Source organism: Podarcis bocagei, assembly GCF_964188305.1.
Source record: "Podarcis bocagei genome assembly, chromosome: 13".
Lineage (NCBI taxonomy): Eukaryota > Metazoa > Chordata > Lepidosauria > Squamata > Lacertidae > Podarcis > Podarcis bocagei.
Window position 1 is genome coordinate 30,248,805 of NC_138138.1, and position 22,051 is coordinate 30,270,855.

Sequence of the window (22,051 nt, forward strand, 5' to 3'; positions counted from 1 at the left end):
CCCCAAATGGGTGGTTTCAGAGGATCCAAGGCAGGTAATGAGAAGGAGAGACACAGAGGGCACCTAGCTTTCCTGGATCTTCTCTGACCCCGATGTAGCTTTCTCCTACTTGGCAGACTCCAATCTCATCACATGTAGCATGACTCCAAAATGTTGTAGACACGGGGGGCCACTAGGGGCGCATTGGAAGATGGCTGACAATACCATCTCTCCGACCCACACGGGGTAATTAAGAGGCTGTTATGGGAGTAGGCAGCCTCCCTTGTTGCCCCAAGGAAATGGGGAACACTGCACTTGCCTGCTGTGCCCATAAATCACCCCCTAATTCGAAAGAAGGGGGTGAGGGCCCTAGGCAGAATGCCCCCGTGTGGACCTCGGCTCTCCTGGACGCTGTCTCTGATCGCGCACTAGCTGCAGCAATTTGGAATAATTAATTACAAAAGAAGCAAATGCACATATTTCAAGTGAAGAAGGGGAGTGAAGTCTGCTAATTTAAGTGACCTCTGCGAAAAAAGACGACGAGTTGGAGAAACAGGAATATTTTACGATGAAGATACACCAAAGGCTGGGCATGTTGACAACAGGACTGAATGGGGGGGGAACCTTTTTTACTTTCCTTCTATGTGATTTACAAGAACCCCTCCTCATTAGGATCATTGGTTGAACTGACCCAAGCAGGTCTGTGTGGAGATAAACTTTAACCAAAAGTATGCTTTATGGAGATCGAGAAGCAATAAGACCTTTTGAATGGCGCAGCAATTAATTCGGAGTCGCCATCTTGCCAAAGGATTTATAGCCAGGAGGAGGAACGGACTTGTTTTCAGACTGCATTCCTGGTCAATCTCCTCAGAGGTTTTGAGAAAGGAGGCAGATTGGTGAAGATTAATGATGCTAAGACTGTTTTGATGTATGGAAGTGATGTTATATAGAAAACATCTGGATATGGCTATTGGATAAATATATATATATATATATCCACGCAGGATTACAAACTGTTCTAACCAGCTTGCGGAAACTATCAGAGGTCACAAAGAGAAAGGAAAAATATATGAAAATAACAACAAGAGATGTGGAAAAACAATAAGAAAGGACTGGATAGTACTGTGAACATCATAAGGTTAGACTTGTGGACATTAAAACAGCAGCAAGAAGCAAGAAGTTGATGGATCCCCTTTGGAACTTGAAATATGGGTACCCCCAACAAAAATTTAAAATTCGGCTGTGTAATTTGGAATTTATGTAATTTGGTTTGATTTGATGTGATTGGTCGGTTAATAAAAAATTATTCTTAAAAAAAAATGTTGTAGACACACAAGTGAAAAATTCCCTTTTGGTCTGGCAACAATACACATGATAATCCATGCAGTTATTTTGATGAAGTTTATTAAGAGCTAAGCAGAAAGTAAGAGGGCAAATGGAAGACAGAAAGTTGCTTCAACAAGATAAAATAAAAATAAGAAATCCACCCACAGGTTAACCCATGCCTGCCTATCACAGTATCATAGAATCGTAGAGTTGGAAGGGACCCTGAGGGTCAACTGGTTCAACCTCCCGTAGTACCTATCTTACTGTAGCTACTTACAATCAGCCTTTGGGTCTCATTCTGTGCAAAGTAGCAGCATTGATTACAGACTCTCCAATATCTATCTAATGAAAAGAGGGACATCTTCTAGTATTATTATTTTTTTAAGTGTTGTTGTTGTTGTTGCTGCTGCTATCATTATAAATCCCCTTGCCATATGACTGGGTTGCCCCAGCCACTCTGGGTGGCTTCCAACATATAAAAAAACTGAATAAAATGTTTTAAAACTGCCCCATACAGGGCAACCTTCAGGCACTATAGTTACTTAACTATAGTTGGCTTCTTTTAAAGGCACGTTTTACCTCTTTATTCCTCAAGCTGTATATGAGGGGGTTCAAAATGGGACCGATAACAGTATAGAAAAGGGAGAGGAATTTGCCAGTGTTTGGTGAGTAAGTGGAATTGGGCTTCAAATATGTAATACAAGCAGAACCATAGAACAAGGTCACCACAATGAGGTGTGAAGAGCAGGTGGAGAAGGTCTTCTTCCGACCTTCAGAGGACGAGATCTTCAAAATGCTTGTAATGATGCCAGCATAAGATATCAAGATCAGGATAAAAGGCAAAGTAACAAAAATCATAGTGGCCACAAAGACTGAAATCTCAACCCCTGAGGTGTCCCCACAAGCCAATTTCAGCAAAGGAGGGATGTCACAAAAGAAGTGGTTGATCACATTGGAGCCACAGTAGGAGACTGTAAACACCATGCTGGTGAGTCCAAAGGACATAAAAAACCCACTTAGCCAAGATGCCACAGCTAAAGTAATATAAATATTTTCGCTCATCAGGACGGAGTAGTGTAAAGGCTTACAAATGGCAACATATCGATCATAGGCCATTGTGGCCAAGAGGAAACATTCTGACCCACCAAGGAAGAATACAAAGTAGGTCTGCAGAGCACATCCGATGAAGGAGATGGATTTATTTCCAGAAAGGAGGTTTGCCAGCATCTTAGGGACATTGACTGATGTGTAGCAGATCTCCAGAAAAGACAGGTTTCTTAGGAAGAAATACATGGGAGTGTGCAGGGCAGGGTCAGCAAATGTCAAAAGAAAGATGGGAAGGTTTCCTGCCAGAGTGATGATATAGAGTACCAGGAAAGTGGAGAACAATGCACTTTGCAGGTTGGGATCATCAGAAAGACCCAGGAGGATGAATTTAGCTGGTGCTGTACTGTTTTGTAGAGTGTATTCTTTTTTGTTCTGCATCCTGGAAAGAGAACATAAAGAACTGATGAAGATAGAGTAAGATTGTTCAGCAATACACAATCTTTTAATATAGATTACATGTGGAACTCTGTTCAATGACTGCCAGGCTCTATAATAATCATTTTCTATATTAAACATAGCAAGTGCTAAGCTTTGGTAGGATTGTTCCTAAATAACATTATTAAAAGGCATCAAACTTGAAAAATAAACATTATCCAAGAAATTAATTAGTATCATTCATGAGAAGAATGTACAAAGTGTGTTCCTGCAGAGTGAAACATGTCAAAGGCTACAAAAGAAAACAATCTGGTACTTACTGAAGCCCTGGAAGGTCACACCCAGCTCTCTGTCCTGACACCCTAGTTGCACTAGAGATTTCTCAACCACAGTTATAGAAGGTAGTGAGTGATCTTAGGCTGCTTTCAGTGTATTTGCCTCTTCACCATGTTTTATTTTGCCAGATTCTTCCCTCTGGGAGCCGTGCTCCAAGACAGATCACAATGAGTAACTCACTGATCAGGCAGATGCATTAATGTACTTATTCAGTTATCCATTGTGATATTTCTACTATATTAACTTTAAAGCCCCTCATCCTTTATTCTATGGGGCATATGGTTGTGCAGACATAGAATTATAGAATTGTAGAGTTGGAAGGGACCCAAGGGTCATCTAGTCCAACCCCTTGCATGGGGCATATGGGTTTGGGACAGGTGGTACCTCTGTTGGTACGCACATGATTCTTCTTGTGTAGTTTGTTCCCCTTTGGTCTCCACCCTCCACTCAGCTGTTACCTGTGGTTCCCAGAATCTGTCTTTTGGGACAACTCCTGCAGTTAAGCTGGTGCCAAATGTATTGCTGTTTTCCTCTCGACCACATCTGTGAAGTTGAAAAAGGGGTTTTGTCATGTGAGCAGCCCAGAACATCAATACACACTGCTCAGGCTTGTGTCCAGGACGGCCCTTCAATTCTGCCAATCCAGTGGTTTGATTATCTCCTGAGGCAGACTGAGGCCAACAAATATAATGGGGAAACACTTTCTTGACCAAGTTGTATAACCTTCTGCCAACAAACAAGAATTAATGCTCAGTAAATACCTGATGTTGTCTAAGGGTTTATCTATACTAACCTTTCCCCCATCATTTTCCGGGCATAGGTCCGAGATTTAAATCTCTGCATCCTTGTGGGATTCCCCCCTACACCAGAGCTTTCACCATGAAAACCCACTCTTCCAGGCAGAATCAGGGCAAATGTCAATTCAGGTTTCCTGAGGTGTTACATTTGCTCCAATTCAACTCTGAAGAGTGGATTTTCACAAGGAAGCTCTGGGGAAGGTAATGTGGAAGCATTCAGAAATGAAGCTTTAAACTCTCAACCCTGTCTGGAAAGTGTGGCGAAACGATAAGTGTGGAAGATGCCTAAGCTTGCCAGAAACTTTGTACAAAGAAATCAGTAAGAATGCTTAATAAACAGGCCATCTCGAACTGACCTTAATATCAAGCTGGACCACTAACATCCTTTTTCCCCCAAGAGAGAGATGTGTTTGTTGATAGATAGATAGATAGATAGATAGATGATAGATAGATAGATAGATAGATAGATGATAGATAGAGTAATGGCTTGGCTCTCCCACAGAAGCGAGACACTGGTAGTAATTATCTCAGGTTTATTGCTCAAACACATAAATCACTTTGGAGCTCCTTCACTCCGTGTCTGACTCCAAGTTCGCAGTTGCCGAGTCTAAACTCTACCCCTTCCTCTTCCTCCAACAGGGGAAAAAGCCCTTTCGCTTTTGCTCTTTTCCCCTCCTCTCACTGACCTTTTTGTGTCCTCGAATTTTTGGGCTGGCTATTCCCGGTCTCCCTCCCTCTGTTTCTGAGCTAAGACTGCTATTTTGTATATCTCTGCTCTGACTCCCCTTTCCTTGCTCAGTATGCTCAGGGATCAGGTTACCATTGCTATCTGCTGCCTGCTCTTAGTTCTCTGAAGCCATGCCACTAGGCTGTCCCTCCTCCCTCTCACATTCCAGTGTCCTTATCTCTCTTTGTCTGTTCTCATTCCCAGTCTCTGTCAGCTCTGGAACGAAGCTGACGATAGATAGATAGACAGATAGATAGATAGATAGATGATAGATAGATAGATACACAGATGATAGATAGATAGATAGATAGATAGATATAGATAGATAGATAGATAGATAGATAGATAGATAGATAGATGATAGATAGATAGATATAGATAGATAGATAGAGAGAGAGAGAGAGAGAGAGAGAGAGAGAGAGAGAGAGATGATAGATAGATAGATAGATAGATAGATAGATAGATAGATAGATAGATAGATGATAGATAGATAGAGATAGAAATGGAGATGATAGATAGGTAGGTAGGTAAAAGGTAACGGACCCCTGGATGGTTAAGTCCAGTCAAAGGCGCCTATGGGGTTGTGGCGCTCATCTCGCTTTCAGGCCGAGGGAGCTGGCATTTGTCTACTGACAGCTTTCTGGGTCATGTGGCCAGCATGACTAAACTGCTTCTGGTGCAAGGGGCACCAAGATGGAAACAAGCGCGCAGAAACACTGTTTACCTTCCTGCACTAGCAGTACCTATTTATCTACTCATGCTGGTATGCTTTCGAACTGCTGGGTTGGCAGGATCTGGGACAGAGCAAGGGGAGCTCATCCTATAACAGGGATTCGAAATGCCAGCCTTCAGATCGGCAAGCCCAAGAGGCTCAGTTATTCGGACCACAGCACCACCCGTGTCCCTGCGATAGAAGATAGATAGGTAGATAGATAGACAGACAGACAGGTTTACATATTCTACATTGGCAATTATAAGTCTTTGAAAGGGCTACAGGGGTGATTCTCCTAAATGACTGAGACCAGGCTTGGTTTCACCAATAAAAGTTGTAGTTACCACCATTTGGCATACAAAACAAAGTTGGCAAAAGGTACAGTGGAAGGAGTGGGGAGAACCTTTGTTCCCTTCCTTCCACCGCTGTCAGTCTGGGTGTAGGCCAGTTAAGCCAGAGCTAGCAAGTAATCTCCTCCCCCCCACCTCCTTAACATGCTCTGCCCCCAAATGGGTGGTTTCAGAGGATCCAAGGCAGGTAATGAGGAGGGGAGACACAGAGAGCACCTAGCCTTCCTGGATCTTCCCTGACCCCAATGTAGCTTTCTCTTCTTTGGCAGACTCCAATCTTATCACATGTAGTATGACTCCAAAATGGTGTATACACATAAGTGAAAAATTCCCTTTGGGTCCAGCAGCAATACACACGATAATCCAGTTATTTTGATGAAGTTTATTAAGAGCTAAGCAGAAAGTAAGAGGACAAATGGAAGACAGGAAGTTGCTTCAACAAAATAAAAAAAATAAAAAAATTACCCACAGGTTATCCCATGCCTGTTTATCATAGTACCATAGAATCGTAGACTTGGAAGGGACCCTGAGGGTCAACTGGTTCAACCAACTGTAGTACCTATCTTACTGCAGCTACTTACAATCAGCCTTTGGGTCTCATTCTGTGCAAAGTAGCAGCATTGATTGGAGACCCTCCAATATTTCTCCAATGAAAAGTGGGACATCTTCTTCTAATATTATTATTATTATTTTTAGTGTTGCTGCTGCTGCTGCTATCATTATAAATCCGCTGCCCATTTGCCTGGGTTGCCCCAGCCACTCTGGGTGGCTTCCAAAATATATAAAAACTGAATAAAATGTTTAAAAACTTCCCTATACAGATATCTTCAGATATCTTCTAAAGGCTCTATAGTTACTTATGTAATTGGCTCGGGGGGGGGGGTGCCTAACTCCATACACACAATATTTCTCCAGTGAAAATAGGGACATTCTAACCAAAGGTGGGGCATTCTGGGATCAAATCAGAAACTGAGACAGCTTCTGTAACTCCAGGACTGTCCCAGTATCCCTGCATATAATTCTTTCCTGCCATTTAAAATCTAATGCAGCATGGTGGAGAAGCAAGTTGTTGTTGTGTTGTTGTTGGTTTTTTTTAAAAAAACACCACAATTCTGGAATGCAGCAGCTATTGAAGTGCAAAAGGGATGTTAGAAATTGGGACAGAAGCACTAGCATAACAGAAAAACTCATGCAATAAACCCCACCTCTGAATGCAGTTTGGCAGAGGTTTCCCAGAATTTCAGGAAAAAAATCTTTCCCAGCACTGTCTGGACTGAACATGGGACCTTTTGCAAACAAAGCATGCGATCTACCCTTGGGCTCCGATGGTATTGGATGAAGGGACAGGAAATTTTGTGTCAGAGAATGACCTTCATATTAAGTTATATTAGGTTCCAAGCTTAATCGAGGATTATTCCCACTTCCTCCAATAGTTTTCAATCCATTCCCCAACAAAAATTGTTTAGGAGGAAACCTCAACCCTCACTAAGATATTTTTGGGGGGATTTTTGGAGATTTCACTAGGAGGGAAGCACAATCTTTCCTCACACAAATTTGTTTACAATAAATTGTCCTACTGTTTGAGCTGTTGGGTAGATAAAGGCAAGGTTAGATGAATTAAATTCCCATTTAAATCAAGGGACATATATTAAAGCATAATTAACTTAATCCCATTAATTTTAAGGGGACCACAGTTCTAATAAAAAATTATGGATCCAAGCTAATGCTTTCAGAAATTAGTAGGTACAAGTCCGTACCTATTTTGGAACTCCCACAATATGTCAGTTCATTTTTATCACCGAAAGGGTCTTCTATCCCAAATTCTTTTAAAGGCACCCTTTACCTCTTTATTCCTCAGACTGTATATGAGGGGGTTCAAAATGGGACCAATAACAGTGTAGAAAAGGGAGAGAAATTTGTCAGTGTTTGGTGAGTAAGTGGAATTGGGCTTCAAATATGTAATACAAGCAGAACCATAGAACAAGGTCACCACAATGAGATGTGAAGAGCAGGTGGAAAAGGTTTTCTTCCGACCTTCAGAGGACGAGATCTTCAAAATGGTGGTTATAATGCCAGCATAAGACATCAAGATCAGGATAAAAGGCAAAGTCCCAAAAATCATAGTTGCCACAAAGACTGCAATTTCAACCCTTGAGGTGTCCCCACAAGCCAATTTCAGCAAAGGAGGGATGTCACAAAAGAAGTGGTTGATCACATTGGAGCCACAATAGGAGAGAGTAAACATCATGGTGGTGTGACCAAAGGACATCAGAAACCCACTTAACCAAGATGCTCCAGCTAAAGTAGTATAAACCTTTTGGCTCATCAGGACAGGGTAGCGTAGGGGCTTACAAATGGCAACATATCGATCATAGGCCATTGCGGCCAAAAGGAAACATTCTGACCCACCAAGGAAGAATATAAAGTAGGTCTGCAGAGCACATCCGATGAAAGAGATGGATTTATTTCCAGAAAGGAGGTTTGCCAGCATCTTAGGGACATTGACTGATGTGTAGCCGATCTCCAGAAAAGACAGGTTTCTTAGGAAGAAATACATGGGGGTGTGGAGGGCAGGGTCAACCAATGTCAGAAGAATGATGAGAAGGTTTCCTGCGAGAGTGATGATATAGAGTACCAGGAAAGTGGAGAATAATGCACTTTGCAGGTTTGGATCATCAGAAAGACCCAGGAGGATGAATTTAGCTGGTGTTGTACTGTTTTGTAGAATGTATTCTTTTCTGTTCTGCATCCTTGAAAGAGAACATAAAGAACTGATTACTGTAATTTAGGATATGATTGTTTGGCTATACAAAATCTCTTTATATAGATTAGATGTGGAACTCTGTTCAAGGACTGCCTAGCTGATCAGGGAATGATTCAAAGGCACATACTGCAGTGTTTAACTTGATTGGAATCAATAGGATTTAGCAGTGATCTTATAATAAAAATTCCAAATCATACCTATAGCTTCTGTGTCTTGTTCATATGGGGAAGAATTTTTTAATAATCATACAAGAGATTTCTCTGAAATTTCCATCTATATATTCATTTCCATCTATATAATTTTCTTTATTAAACATAGCAAGTGCTAACCTTTGGTAGGATTGTTCCTAAATAACATTATTAAAAGGCATCAAACTTGAAAAATAAACATTGTCCAAAAATAATTTAGTATCATTCAAGAGAAAGAATTTACGAAGTGTGTTCCTTCAGAGTGAAACATGCCAAGGGCTTCAAAAGAAAACAATCTGGGTACTTACTGAAGCCCTGGAAGGTCACACCCAGCTCTCTGTTCCTGACGCCTTAGTTGCACTAGAGATTTCTCAGGCACAGTTATAGAACATAGTGATCCTAGGCTGCTTTCAGTGTATTTGCCTCTTCACCATGTTTTATTCTGCCAGATTCTTCCCTCTGGGAGCTCTGCTCCAAGACAGATCACAATGAATAACTCACTGATCAGGCAGATGCATTAATGTAGCTATTCAGTTATCCATTGTGATATTTCTATTAAGATGACTTTAAAGCCCTTCATTCTTTGTTCTATGGGGCATATGGCTATGCACACATAGAATTATAGAACTGTAGAGTTGGAAGGGACCCAAGGGTCATCTAGTCCAACCCCTTGCATGGGGTGAATGGGGTGGGGAGGGGTAGTACCTCTGTTGGTACACAAATGGTTCTTTTTGGGTAGTTTGTTTCCCTTTGGTCCCCACCCTCCACTCAGCTGTCACCTGTGGCTCCCAGAAGCAGTCTTCTGGGACAACACCTGCAGTTAAGCTGGTGTCAACTGTATTGGTGTTTTTTCTCGACCACATCAGTGAGGTTGAGAAGGTGGTCTTGTCATCAGAGCAGCCCAGAACATACATTCATTTCTGCCAATTCAGTGGTTTGATTGTCCTCAAACAATCAGATTGATTGAGACAGATTGATTCCAACAAATATACTGTAATGTTAAAACACTTTCTTGACCATATTGTATAACCTATTGCAAACAAACAAGAATTAATGCTCAGTTCCCCATCATTTTCCAGGCACAAATACGGGATTTAAATCTCTGTGTCCTTGGTTCCCCGCCCCCCATGCCAGCGCTTTCCCCATGAAAACCCACTCTTCCAGGCAGAATCAGAGCAAATGTCAATTCGGGTTTTCTGAGGTTTGACATTTGCTCCAATTCAACTTTAAAGAGTGTTTTTTCACGAGGAAGCTCTGGAGGAGGTGATGTGGAAGCATTCAGAAAAGAAGCTTTAAATTGCAGACAATGTCTGGAAAGCGTGGTGTTATGTAGTGTAGTTTTCACCCTGGGCCAACAGGGGGATACTGTATATAGTTTTCACTCAGGTCTGTAGATAGTTTTCACTCAGGTCCGCAGCAGTTAGTTTAGGCGGGAACTCTGGGCTGTTGTGGTTACAATGTTGACAGCCGGCTGCCTATAAATACAGGCCGGCTGAGCTCTTCGCAGTCAGTTCTATTCCAGCTTGTCTTAATAAAGAGCTACTTGAAGAAATCGCTGTGCCGGCTGCTATGTCAACCCACTACTTAATACTGGCAACGAGGATGGGATGGATGGACATCAGAGCACAGCCAGATGCGGCCAGCCTCTGAACTGAGCTGAATCACAGAGCGAAATCACTGAGCGAAATCACTGAGCGAAATCACTGGGCAGAACCAATTCAGAGCTGACTGTTCTGGCTAGAGCACTGTGTTCCATCCATCGCCCTTCACGCCGGCATCGGAATCATGGCTTCACTTGTGCCTCTACCGCCGTTTGCGCCAGCCTCTGAGTCATGGGACTCCTACCTCGCTCGGTTCGACTGCTACCTCCAAGCCAACGAGCTGACAGCAGTATCATTGGATCGGAAGCGGGGCCTATTCCTCAGCCTCTGTGGGCCTGAGGTGTTTGAGACGGCCCGAGCATTGGTTGCGCCTGAAGCAGTCCAGGCAACACCATGGGACACGATCCAAGAGAAGCTCCGCCACCACTACGCACCAAAGCCGTCCAAGATTGCTGCCCGCCATGCGTTCTACCACCAGAACCAGGCAGAGGGGGAGTCAATCAACAACTACGCCACCGCCCTGCGACAGGCTGCAATGCACTGTGAGTTCCGAGACTTAGACGATGCCCTGATGGATCGAATCGTCTGCGGGGTCCGGGACATCCATCTGCAACGGCGTCTCCTAGCCAAGCCAGACCTCACGCTACAGAAAGCCATTGAGGGGGCTGTGGCCTCAGAAGCTGCTGAACGCTCCGCCCAGGAGATCCGCAAGTCCAGCAGCCCGCGTCTTGCTAGGGGGCCAGTTCCGGTGCATCATGAAGAGGCCAGCAGTGATGAGGCATCCTCCAGTGAAGACGATGACGTGCACCAGACAAAGCGGGAGCGCAGGAAGCTCCAACAGAAGTCCAAGGGCCAACCGGAATGTGCTGGCTGCGGAGGCGACCATTCCCGTGCCAAGTGTCGATTCAGAGACGCCATCTGTAGGAGGTGTTTCAGAAGGGGCCACATCGCTAAGGTCTGCCGATCGGCTCCGTCTGACACCCCCCCTTCATCGACTCGCAAGTTCAAGTCTTCACTCCAGTCTGCCAAGGAAAGTTGTTTCGCTCTCACCAACTGCCGCTGCCCGTCTGGAACCACGATTGGCCAAACCGACTCGTCTACGCGACGCAAGCTGAACGTCACGGTGCTCATTGAAGGAGCTCCATGTGACATGGAGATCGACACCGGGTCTGCCCTGTCCGTCGTGTCATGGAGCACCATCAAAAGACTGGTACCCAGAGTATCCAAAAGGCAACTCGACTCTCACCGCGTACACCTGAGAGACTACCAGGGAAACGACATTCCCGTGGTAGGCGTTGGCCGGTTCCGGATCGCCTTCAAGGATTTTTCGGGCCTGCTCCGGTTGGTGGTGGTCAAAGGTCAGCGGCCAAGCCTCCTAGGGCTAGACTGGTTTGATGCCCTCGGCCTGGAAGTCACCGGCATTAACTGCATCTCTAACGCAGAGACTGAGGGTCTGGTCAAAGACTTTGCCGAGGTTTTTGACGGCACCTTGGGACAATATACTGGTACGCCCATCTCCTTTAGCCTTGATCCACAAGTCGCCCCCATCAAGCTTAAGCCACGCCGGGTTCCCTTTGCTCTCAAGGCTAAGGTGGACGAACAACTGGACAAACTGATCGCCCAAGGAGTTTTGGAGCCCGTTGACCACGCAAAGTGGGAAAACCCCATCGTCACGCCTGTCAAGCCAGATGGGTCGGTGAGAATCTGCGCTGACTACAAGTGCACAATCAACAAGGCACTTCAGCAGCACGCTTATCCGGTTCCTGTTGTCCAACACCTGCTGCATTCCCTAGGTGAGGGTAAGGTCTTCGCTAAGCTGGACCTTGCCCAAGCCTATCAACAACTGCCAGTCGATGATGCCACTGCTGAAGCCCAGACGATCGTCACCCACCGGGGGGCATTCCGTTGCCGCCGGTTGCAGTTCGGGGTGAGTGTGGCTCCTGGCATCTTCCAAAGCCTTATGGAGCGTCTCCTGCAAGGGCTTCCGGGCGTGGTACCATATTTTGATGACGTCTTGGTGTCTGCAGACTCACACCAGCAGCTGTTCGAGCGCCTCCGTGCCGTGCTGACCAGGTTCCAGGAGGCCGGGCTCAAGGTAAAGAGGGAGAAGTGCCTGATTGCCGTTCCACAGGTAGAGTTCCTGGGCTATCTTATCGATGCCTCCGGCCTTCATCCAACCACATCCAAGATCCGCGCTATCCAGCAGGCCCCCACCCCAAAGGACAAAACGGAGTTGCAGGCATTCCTGGGGCTGCTGAACTTTTATAACATGTTCCTGCCCCACAAAGCCACAGTGGCTGAGCCTCTTCACCGACTCCTTAGCACTAAGACGCCTTGGGCCTGGGGTCATCGAGAGACGGCGGCCTTCAACGCGGTCAAGGCTCTCCTTTCTTCAGACAGTGTGCTGGTACAGTACAGTGAATCCAGACCGCTGGTCCTTGCCTGCGACGCCTCACCTTTTGGCATCGGTGCTGTCCTTAGTTACCGTTTTCCAGATGGAAGAGAAGCACCGCTCGCCTACTTTTCCAGGACACTATCTCCGGCGGAACGGAATTACAGCCAGCTCGACAAGGAGGCATTGGCACTTGTGGCTGGAGTGAAGAGGTTCCATGAATACCTCTATGGCAGGACTTTTGACCTCATCACTGACCACAAGCCACTCCTGGGCCTCCTCGCTGGTGATCGTCCAACTCCGCCGGTCCTCTCACCACGCATGCTGCGATGGACTGTTTTCCTGGCTGCCTACCACTACCGGCTCATCCATCGCCCGGGGAAATCGATGGGCCATGCCGACGCCCTCAGCCGTTGCCCTCTTCCAGCATTTGTGGAAGACCCGGCTCCAGCTTCATCGCTCCTTCTGATTGAGGATCTTCCGGCAGCGCCTGTATCGGCTGCCACTGTGGCCTCCGCGTCTGCCCAGGATCGCACCATCAGCCGGGTGCTCAACTGGGTGTGGAGGGGGTGGCCACAAGGGCCTTTTGCATCGGAGTTCCAGCCCTTCGCAACCAGACAACATGAACTCTCAGCTCATCGCGGCTGTCTGCTGTGGGGAGACCGCGTCGTGATTCCCCAGGGACTCCGTCAGCGCGTCCTGGAGGCTCTGCACGTTGGCCACCCGGGAATTGTCAAAATGAAGGCGTTGGCTCGATGTTACGTCTGGTGGCCTAATATGGACGATGCCATCACTGCCTGGGTGTCCGCCTGTCAAGCGTGCCAAGAGTCGAGGCCTGCACCACCGGCAGCTAAGGGACACACCTGGGAGACGCCAAAGACACCCTGGTCGAGGGTGCACATCGATCTGGCTGGCCCCTTTCACGGCCGGACCTTTATGGTAGTGGTGGACGCCTATTCCAAATGGCTGGAGGTCGCCCTGATGCCCTCCACCACTACCGAAGCTGTCATCCGGGTGCTGCGAGGCCTGTTTGCAACGCATGGGTGTCCTGATGTCCTTGTCTCTGACAACGGACCGCAGTTCACGTCAGGCACGTTTGAGCGATATCTTTTGGGACTGGGCATCCGCCATGCCCTAACGGCACCTTTTCATCCATCCAGCAACGGGCAAGCGGAAAGAATGGTGCGCTCGACAAAAGAGGCACTGGCGCGCCTGGACCGGGGAGACTGGCATGAGCGGGTCGCCGAATACTTGTTCGTGCAACACATCACTCCTCATGCGGCCACAGGGAGGAGTCCTGCTGAACTGCTTATGGGCCGCCGCCTCAGGTCACCGCTTGACCGGCTACACCCAGACTTTGCCGTGGCTGAACCCCCAGGCTGTGCCAACGCACCACGGTCATTTGTCCCAGGAAACCAGGTCTTTGCCCGGAACTATGTGGGGGACATCCCTTGGGTGCCAGCCACAGTAGTGGGAGTCACTGGACCTCGCTCGTACCAGGTGGCACTCGAAGACGGGCGTTTGTGGCGACGGCACATAGACCAGCTTAGGCGCAGGGTTGGCGACTTGGACACTACCGAGGTGCCCCCAACTGCGCTTGCGGCTCCAGAAGAGACACATACAGATGGCGAGGCCCCACCTACACCTCCCTCGCAAACTGCCAGCGTGGAGCCGAACCAAGCCGTCTCAGAACAGACTCAGACCACTCCATTTGCGGAGGCTCCACCCACAGCAGCGGATCCAGGGGAGTTGGTTCCAACGCCACCTAGGGTCGCACCACAGCCTCAGCGAGAACTGTGTGGCCCTCCGGACTTGGCTACCAGTCCCCGGCGGTCTGGCAGAGTTTCCAAGCGCCCAACTTATTTAAAGGACTACGTTGTTGGACAGGTATCACTGTTGGTCTAAGTATGGGAATGTAACCGTTATGCTTTTGTGCCTAATTGAACCATTACGCGTAGTGCTGTATATAAGGAAACCATTACGATTGTACCTAACGCCTTATCTCGGTGGGGAGGGGTGTTATGTAGTGTAGTTTTCACCCTGGGCCAACAGGGGGATACTGTATATAGTTTTCACTCAGGTCTGTAGATAGTTTTCACTCAGGTCCGCGGCAGTTAGTTTAGGCGGGAACTCTGGGCTGTTGTGGTTACAATGTTGACAGCCGGCTGCCTATAAATACAGGCCGGCTGAGCTGTTCGCAGTCAGTTCTATTCCAGCTTGTCTTAATAAAGAGCTACTTGAAGAAATCGCTGTGCCGGCTGCTATGTCAACCCACTACTTAATACGTGGAGAAAATGTAAGTGTGGGTGACGCCTATCCTTGCCACAAACATTGTACAAAGAAATCAGTATGAATGCTAAATAAACAGATCATCGGGAACTGACCTTAATAGCAAGCTGGAACACTGAAATCCTTACTTTTCCTCCCCAAAGTGAGATCTTTTGATTAGATAGATAGATGACAGATAGATAGATATAGATGATAGATTTGCATATTCTACCTTGGCCATTATAAGTCTTTGAAAGGGCTACAGGGGTGATTGTCCTGAATGACTGAGACCAGGCTTGGTTTCACCAATAAAAGTTGTAGTTACCACCATTTGGTATACAAAACAAAGTTCATAAAACGTACAGTGAAAGGATTGGGAAGAAATTTCATTCCCTTCCTTCCACCGCTGTCAATCTGGGTGTAGGTCAGTTATGCCCGAACCAGCAAGTAAGCTGCCCCTCCCCCATCTGCTTAATATACTCTGCAGCCAAAGGGTGATTTCAGAGGATCCAAAGCAGGTAATGAGGAGGGGAGACACAGAGAGCACCTAGCGTTCTTGGATCTTTTCTGAGCCCAATGTAGCTTTCTCTTCTTTGCCAGACTCCAATCTTAACACATATAGAATGACTCCAAAATGTTGTAGACACATAAGTGAAAAATTCCATTTGGGTTTGGCAACAATACACACGATAATCCAGACAGTTATTTGGATGAAGTTTATTAAGAGCTAAGCAGAAAGTAAGAGGACAAATGGTGGTTCAACGATAACAACAATAGAAATAATTCCACAGGTTTTCCCATGCCTTGCTATAATGATAGCATAGAACTGCAGAGTTGGAAGGGACCCTGAGGGTCAACTGGTTCAACCTCCTGCAGGACCTATCTTACTGCAGCTACTTACAATCAGCCTTTGGGTCTCATTCTGTGCAAAGTAGCAGCATTGATTTCAAACCCTCCAACATGTCTCCAATGAAAACAAGGACACCCTATTATTATTATTATTGTTATTATTATTGTTATTATCAATCCCCTGCCCATCTGACTGGGTTGCCCCAGCCAATCTGTGTGGCTTCCAACATATATAAAAACATAAAAAACTTTAAACATTAAAAAACACATTCCCTATACAATGCATCCTTCAAAGGCTGTATAGTTACTTATTTCCTTGGCTCGGGGGTTGCCTAACTCCATACCTCCAAAATTTCTCCAATGAAAACAGGGACATCCTAAGAAAAAGCAGGACATTCTGGGATCGAACCAGAAACTGAGACAACTTCTGTAAATCCAGGACTATCCCTGTAAAAAAAAGGGAAATGTGGAGGGTCCATGATGGTCAAGTAATATGAGGGATGATGAGAGACAATGGGCTATATGGCAACAGTTTAATTCCAAGAGGTTTGATCCAGGTAGGACTTGAATGATATCTGGCATTGTCCAGACAATCACAAGGCAGTCAGTAGCCAGGGGGACGTCAATCAACACTAATTTAGTCTCTGCAAATTTTGGAAATCAATGCAGAAGAAAGGTAGATTTAGGGTTCTTTATACTGGATGAAATAGACAAATGAAAACACCACTGGAACAGAAGCATGCTAGGAGAAGTCCAAACGGAGGGAATTATTGCATTGTGAGTTCATGTGACAAAATGTGGGCAGTATCCCTGCATATAATTCTTTCCTGTCCTTTATAATGTAGTTCAGCATTTTAGCAATTTTTTAAATATAAAAAACACCACAGTTCTGGAATGTAGCTGCTATTGCAGTGCAAAAGGAATGTGAGAAATTGGGACAGAAGCACTAGCATCATAACCGGAAAAACTCATGGAATAAACCCCACCTCTGAATGTAGCTTGGCAGAAGTTCCCCAGAGTTTCAGGTAAAAATCTTTCCCAGCCCTGCCTGAACTGAACATGGGACCTTTTGCAGACAAAGCTTGCGATTTACCCTTCGGCTCCAATGGTTGGGGATGAAGGGGCAGGAAACTTTCTGACAGAGAATGACTTTCATATTAAGTTATATTAGGTTCCAAGCTTAATCGAGGATGATTCACACTTCCCCCAATAGTTTTCCATCCATTCCCCAATACAGTGTTACCTCGGGTTAAGTACTTAATTCGTTCCAGAGGTCCGTACTTAACCTGAAACTGTTCTTAACCTGAAGCACCACTTTAGCTAATGGGACCTCCTGCTGCTGCCGCACCACTGGAGCACAATTTCTGTTCTCATGCTGAAGCAAAGTTCTTAACCTGAGGTACTATTTATGTGTTAGTGGAGTCTGTAACCTGAAGTGTGTGTAACCTGAAGCATATGTAACCCGAGGTACCACTGTACAAAATGTTTAGGAGGAATCTTCAACCCTCACTGAGATATCTTTTGGGGGATTTTTGTAGATTTCACTAGGAGGGAAGCACAATCTTTCTTCACACAAATTTATTTACTATAAATTATCCCACTGTTTGAGTTGTTAGGTAGATACAGGCAAGGTCAAATGAATTAAATTTCCATTTAAATCAAGGATCATATATTAAAGCATAATTAACTTAATCCCATTAATTTTAATTGGACCACACGTCTACTAAATCATTCTGGATCCAAGCTAATGCTTTCAGAAATCAGTAGGAACAAGTCCGTACCTATTTTGGAACTCCCACAATATGTCAGTTCATTTTTATCACCGAAAGGGTCTTCTATCCCAAATTCTTTTAAAGGCACCCTTTACCTCTTTATTCCTCAGGCTGTATATGAGGGGATTCAAAATGGGACCGATAACAGTATAGAAAAGGGAGAGAAATTTGTCAGTGTTTGGTGAGTAAGTGGAATTGGGCTTCAAATATGTAATACAAGCAGAACCATAGAACAAGGTCACCACAATGAGGTGTGAAGAGCAGGTGGAGAAGGTCTTCTTCCGACCCTCTGAGGAGGAGATCTTCACAATGGTGGTTATAATGCCAGCATAAGACATCAAGATCAGGATAAAAGGAAAAGTCACAAAAATCATAGCCACCACAAAGACTGCAATTTCAACCCTTGAGGTGTCCCCACAAGCCAATTTCAGCAAAGGAGGGATGTCACAGACAAAGTGATTGATCACATTTGAGCCACAGTAGGAGACAGTAAACACCATGCTGGTGTGACCAAAGGACATCAGAAACCCACTTAACCAAGATACCACAGCTAAAGTAGTATAAACTTTTTGGTTCATCAGGACGTGGTAGTGTAAGGGCTTAGAAATGGCAACATATCGATCATAGGCCATTGAGGCCAAAAGGAAACATTCTGACCCACCAAGGAAGAAATCAAAGTAGGTCTGCAAAGCACATCCGATGAAGGAGATGGATTTATTTCCAGAATGGAGGTTTGCCAGCATCTTAGGGACATTGACTGATGTGTAGCAGATCTCCAGAAAAGACAGGTTTCTTAGGAAGAAATACATGGGAGTGTGGAGGGCAGGGTCAACCAATGTCAGAAGAATGATGAGAAGGTTTCCTGTCAGAGTGATGATATAAAGTGCCAGGAAAGTGAAGAATAATGCACTTTGCAGGTTTGGATCCTCAGAAAGACCCAGGAGGATGAACGTTGCTGGTGTTGTACTGTTTTGTAGAATGTGTTCTTTTCTGTTATGCATCCTGGAAAAAGAACATACTTGAACATGAATTTAGGATATGATTGGTTCTACAAAATCTTTTTATATAGTGTATATGTGGAACTCTGTTATAAGAGTACCTAGCAGATCAGGGAATGATCCAAAGTCACATAGCATACTTCTAAAACAGAAGTTACTAAATTCTGGTTCTAGCATTGTCTTCATATTATACTTTCCATGCATTATATTTAAGCTTTCATGAACTCTTTGAAGAATGAGTGGAATATAAGTATGCTTTTAACTACTGTTATCTTGTGTAAATTTTATATTATAAATAGCTGATCTAGCTACATCAGTTTTAAGCCCTGTTGTTTTCAGTGCTAGAATAGAATAAAGTATTTAACTGAAATCAATAGGATTTAGAAGTGATCTTATAATAAATATTCTAAATTATGCTTATAGCTCCCATGTCTTCTTAATATGGGGAAGTTTTATTTTAATAATCATTGAACGATTTCACGAAAAATGCAATTCATATAATCATCATTTTCTTTATTAAAAATAGGATTTATAAGTGCCAACCTTTGGTAGGATTGTTCCTCAATAAATGCATCAAACTTGAAAAATAATAATTGTCCAAGAAATAATTTAGTATCAGTCATGAGGAGTGTACTAAGAGTGAAACATGCCAAAGCCTTCAAAAGAAAATAATCTCGTACTTACGGAATACCTGGAAGGTCACACCCAGCTCTCTGCTCTCGACTCACCAGTGGCACTAGTGATTTTTCAGCCACACTGATAGAAGGCAGGGATCTTAGGCTGCTTGCAATGTATTTGCCTCTTCACCAGCCACAATGGCCATGTTTTATTTTCCCATATTCTTCCCTCTGGGAGCTGTGCTCCAAAACAGATCACAATGAATGACAGTTGGAGTGGCCACATGCGTTATTAAGGTTATTCATTGTGACAGTTCTTTTAAAATCCTTTGCTTGAAGGGACATACGATTGTACAGACATGCACAGGTCTCTGTACACATTTGCTGGTTTGCTGCATGTCACCACTTTAGTGCATGATTTGTTTGCTTCAATCCTTTATCCACCTACCTGAATGTGAGCCTTTTTGATCTCAAGGGAATTTACTTCTGAGCAGAAATGTACTGGAATGCACTGTTAGTGTTTCTTTTCCCCCCTTTGCTTAATATTGACTTATAATATTTGCTTTTAATTTTCGCATATCACTTTGAGTGATTCATACAAACAAAATGGAAACCAGCAACAGCACTTGGATGTGAACCCAGCCCATTGTTAGGAGTGTTTCTTTCCTGATATTACATAGTGATATTTTGTTTTTCTTATTTTCAGCTCCTTTGTCTATTTCCACCAAACTGAAAGGAAATTTTCTTCTAATGTGTCTAAACCATTTCGGAGTCATGCTACGTGTGTTTAAATTGGGGAATGATGAAGAAAAGAAGGCCACATTGGGCTCAGAGTACAGCCAGGAAGGTTAGGTCTTCCCTGCTTATTACCTACCTTGGGTCCTCCCTATCTGGGGAAAATCATCCCTATTTGGGGGCAGAGGGTGCTAAGCAGGTGTGGTGACAGCTTACTTGATAGCTCTGGCCTAACTGGCCTATCCATACTGGCAGTTGTGGAAGGAAGGGAATTAAAGTTCTTCCCTGCTTCCATTGTACGTCTTATTGACTTTGCCTTATATATCACATTGGGCCAACTATACCCTTTCTTGGTGAAACCAAGCCTGGTCTAAATCATTCATGAAAATCACTCCCTGTTGCTCTTTCAAAGAGTTATAATGACCAATGTAGTCATTATACACACACACATATAATCTCCCAGACATGGAGATTATAAAAAAATATTTTGAAATAAGAAAGTAAGTATTTAGGTGGTTCAGCTTGCTTGTAAGGTCACTTCTAGATGACCTGTTTATGGAGAATTCATCCTGACTTCTTTGTACAAAATTTGTAGCCAGGTTAGGCAACACCAGCTATTTATTGAGTATTCATTCTGGACTGCTATATGCATTGCCCATGTTTGTACCCTATGGTTGTCACTTAGGTGCTGCCAGGGATACCAACTTGAATAAAATATTGGGGGGGGGGCAGATAAACCCAAAGTCCACCAGTCCCTGGGGCAAGCCTTGATTCACTTTCCCAGATTGTCCTGATTCAGTTCAGGATTGTGGGTCTTTGCGGGCCGTATGCACAGACCTAATGAATAGCTGCTGATGTTTCTAAAGGGAGAGAAAAACTTTATAGGCAATTTAATATATGATGTATTTTTTATGATTTAATTTATTTATTTAATAAAAAGTATACATCGCTTGATTGTAAAGACAAACTTCAAAGTCATTAACAAAGAGAATAAAACGATCAGGAAAAACAGTTAATATCAACTATTGAAAACATTCAAAAAATGAAATCAGCAGTAAACTAAGAAAAGATAAGACATACATCAACACCCTAGATGTTTGGGTAGGCTTGTCTAAACAAAAATGTTTCTTAGCAGGCACAAAATAGATTACAGTCAAGGTGCCTGCCTCATGTCAACAGGCAGGAAGTTCCAAAGCGCTGGTGCTGCCACAATAAAATATCAATTTTGATCTTTTATTTAGGCTCTTTTGTTACTTTTGTGGCATGATTGTTGCTTCTGTGTAGGTCAGCTCCAACTGCAACTGCATGTTTCTGTCATGTAATTCTACTCAATATTGATCCAGAGTAGATTCCAATGTATAGTTAGCTGAGTAAAAACTTAAACATGTTGCAGGCTTCCCAAAAAATAGACAAGAGGCAATTGCATAGCTTTACTGCTACTGAAGGCAAATGAGCATAATGGTCACAAATCCAATACATTCAGGATTGGCCCTGTCCATAAGAAATCCAGTTACGGCAGACTTAACTTAAACGTACAGTAACTTATAAATGTAAACCTTAACACTAAGCATACAGTGGTACCTCGGGTTAAGAACATAATTCATTCTGAAGGTCCGTTCTTAACCTGAAACTGTTCTTAAACTGAGGTACCACTTAAGCTAATGGGGCCTCCTGCTGCTGCCGCACCGCGGCCACGCGATTTCTATTCTCATCCTGAAGCAAAGTTCTTAGCACGAGGTAATACTTCCAGTTTAGCAGAGTCTGTAACCTGAAGCGTCTGTAATCTGAAGTGTCTGTAACCCGAAGTACCACTGTACTATGTACAGTATAGAACACCACACCAGAAGGAAAAGAGATAGAAAGAGAAAGTGAAACCCAGGCTCCTTCGGGCCTTAGTTTTACAGTCAGCATGACCTTGACAGAAGAGAGAAGAGAACCAGTTCAAACCAGCTGTACTCAGCTTCTCTGAGGGAATAACCCAAATATCATGAAGTTTCTTTCACACAGAGAAGCTTCTAGAACCCTCTTGAACTAATTAGAATAGGAAAGATCTCTACACATTAGATCAATACTTTCTGCACTAAGAAATGCAGTCTCAACCTAGTGCAGGGATGAGGAGTCTGTTGTCCTTTGGATGTTGTTGGACTGCAGTTGCCAT

General features: G+C 44.4%; 3 protein-coding genes across 3 annotated transcripts; all 3 read right to left on the reverse strand.

The window, feature by feature from the left end:
• Nucleotides 1–1,851: 1,851 nt before the first annotated feature.
• Nucleotides 1,852–2,790, reverse strand: LOC308571679 (olfactory receptor 10A7-like; the record flags this gene model as incomplete). Its single annotated transcript, XM_081167323.1, has 1 exon — nucleotides 1,852–2,790. One exon carries the CDS (start codon nucleotides 2,788–2,790, stop codon nucleotides 1,852–1,854), a length of 939 nt encoding a protein of 312 aa, XP_081023449.1.
• A 4,714-nt stretch (nucleotides 2,791–7,504) lies between these two features.
• LOC308571680 (olfactory receptor 10A2-like) lies at nucleotides 7,505–9,006 on the reverse strand (the record flags this gene model as incomplete). The annotated part of the gene is made up of 2 exons (XM_081167324.1): nucleotides 8,970–9,006; nucleotides 7,505–8,459 (listed from the first exon to the last, which is right to left on the reverse strand). Exon 2 carries the CDS (start codon nucleotides 8,456–8,458, stop codon nucleotides 7,505–7,507), a length of 954 nt encoding a protein of 317 aa, XP_081023450.1. The 5' UTR covers nucleotide 8,459; nucleotides 8,970–9,006.
• An 8,584-nt stretch (nucleotides 9,007–17,590) lies between these two features.
• On the reverse strand, nucleotides 17,591–18,544 carry LOC308571682 (olfactory receptor 10A7-like; the record flags this gene model as incomplete). The annotated part of the gene is made up of 1 exon (XM_081167325.1): nucleotides 17,591–18,544. The coding sequence occupies one exon, from the start codon at nucleotides 18,542–18,544 to the stop codon at nucleotides 17,591–17,593; it is 954 nt and encodes a 317-aa protein (XP_081023451.1).
• Nucleotides 18,545–22,051: the final 3,507 nt, after the last annotated feature.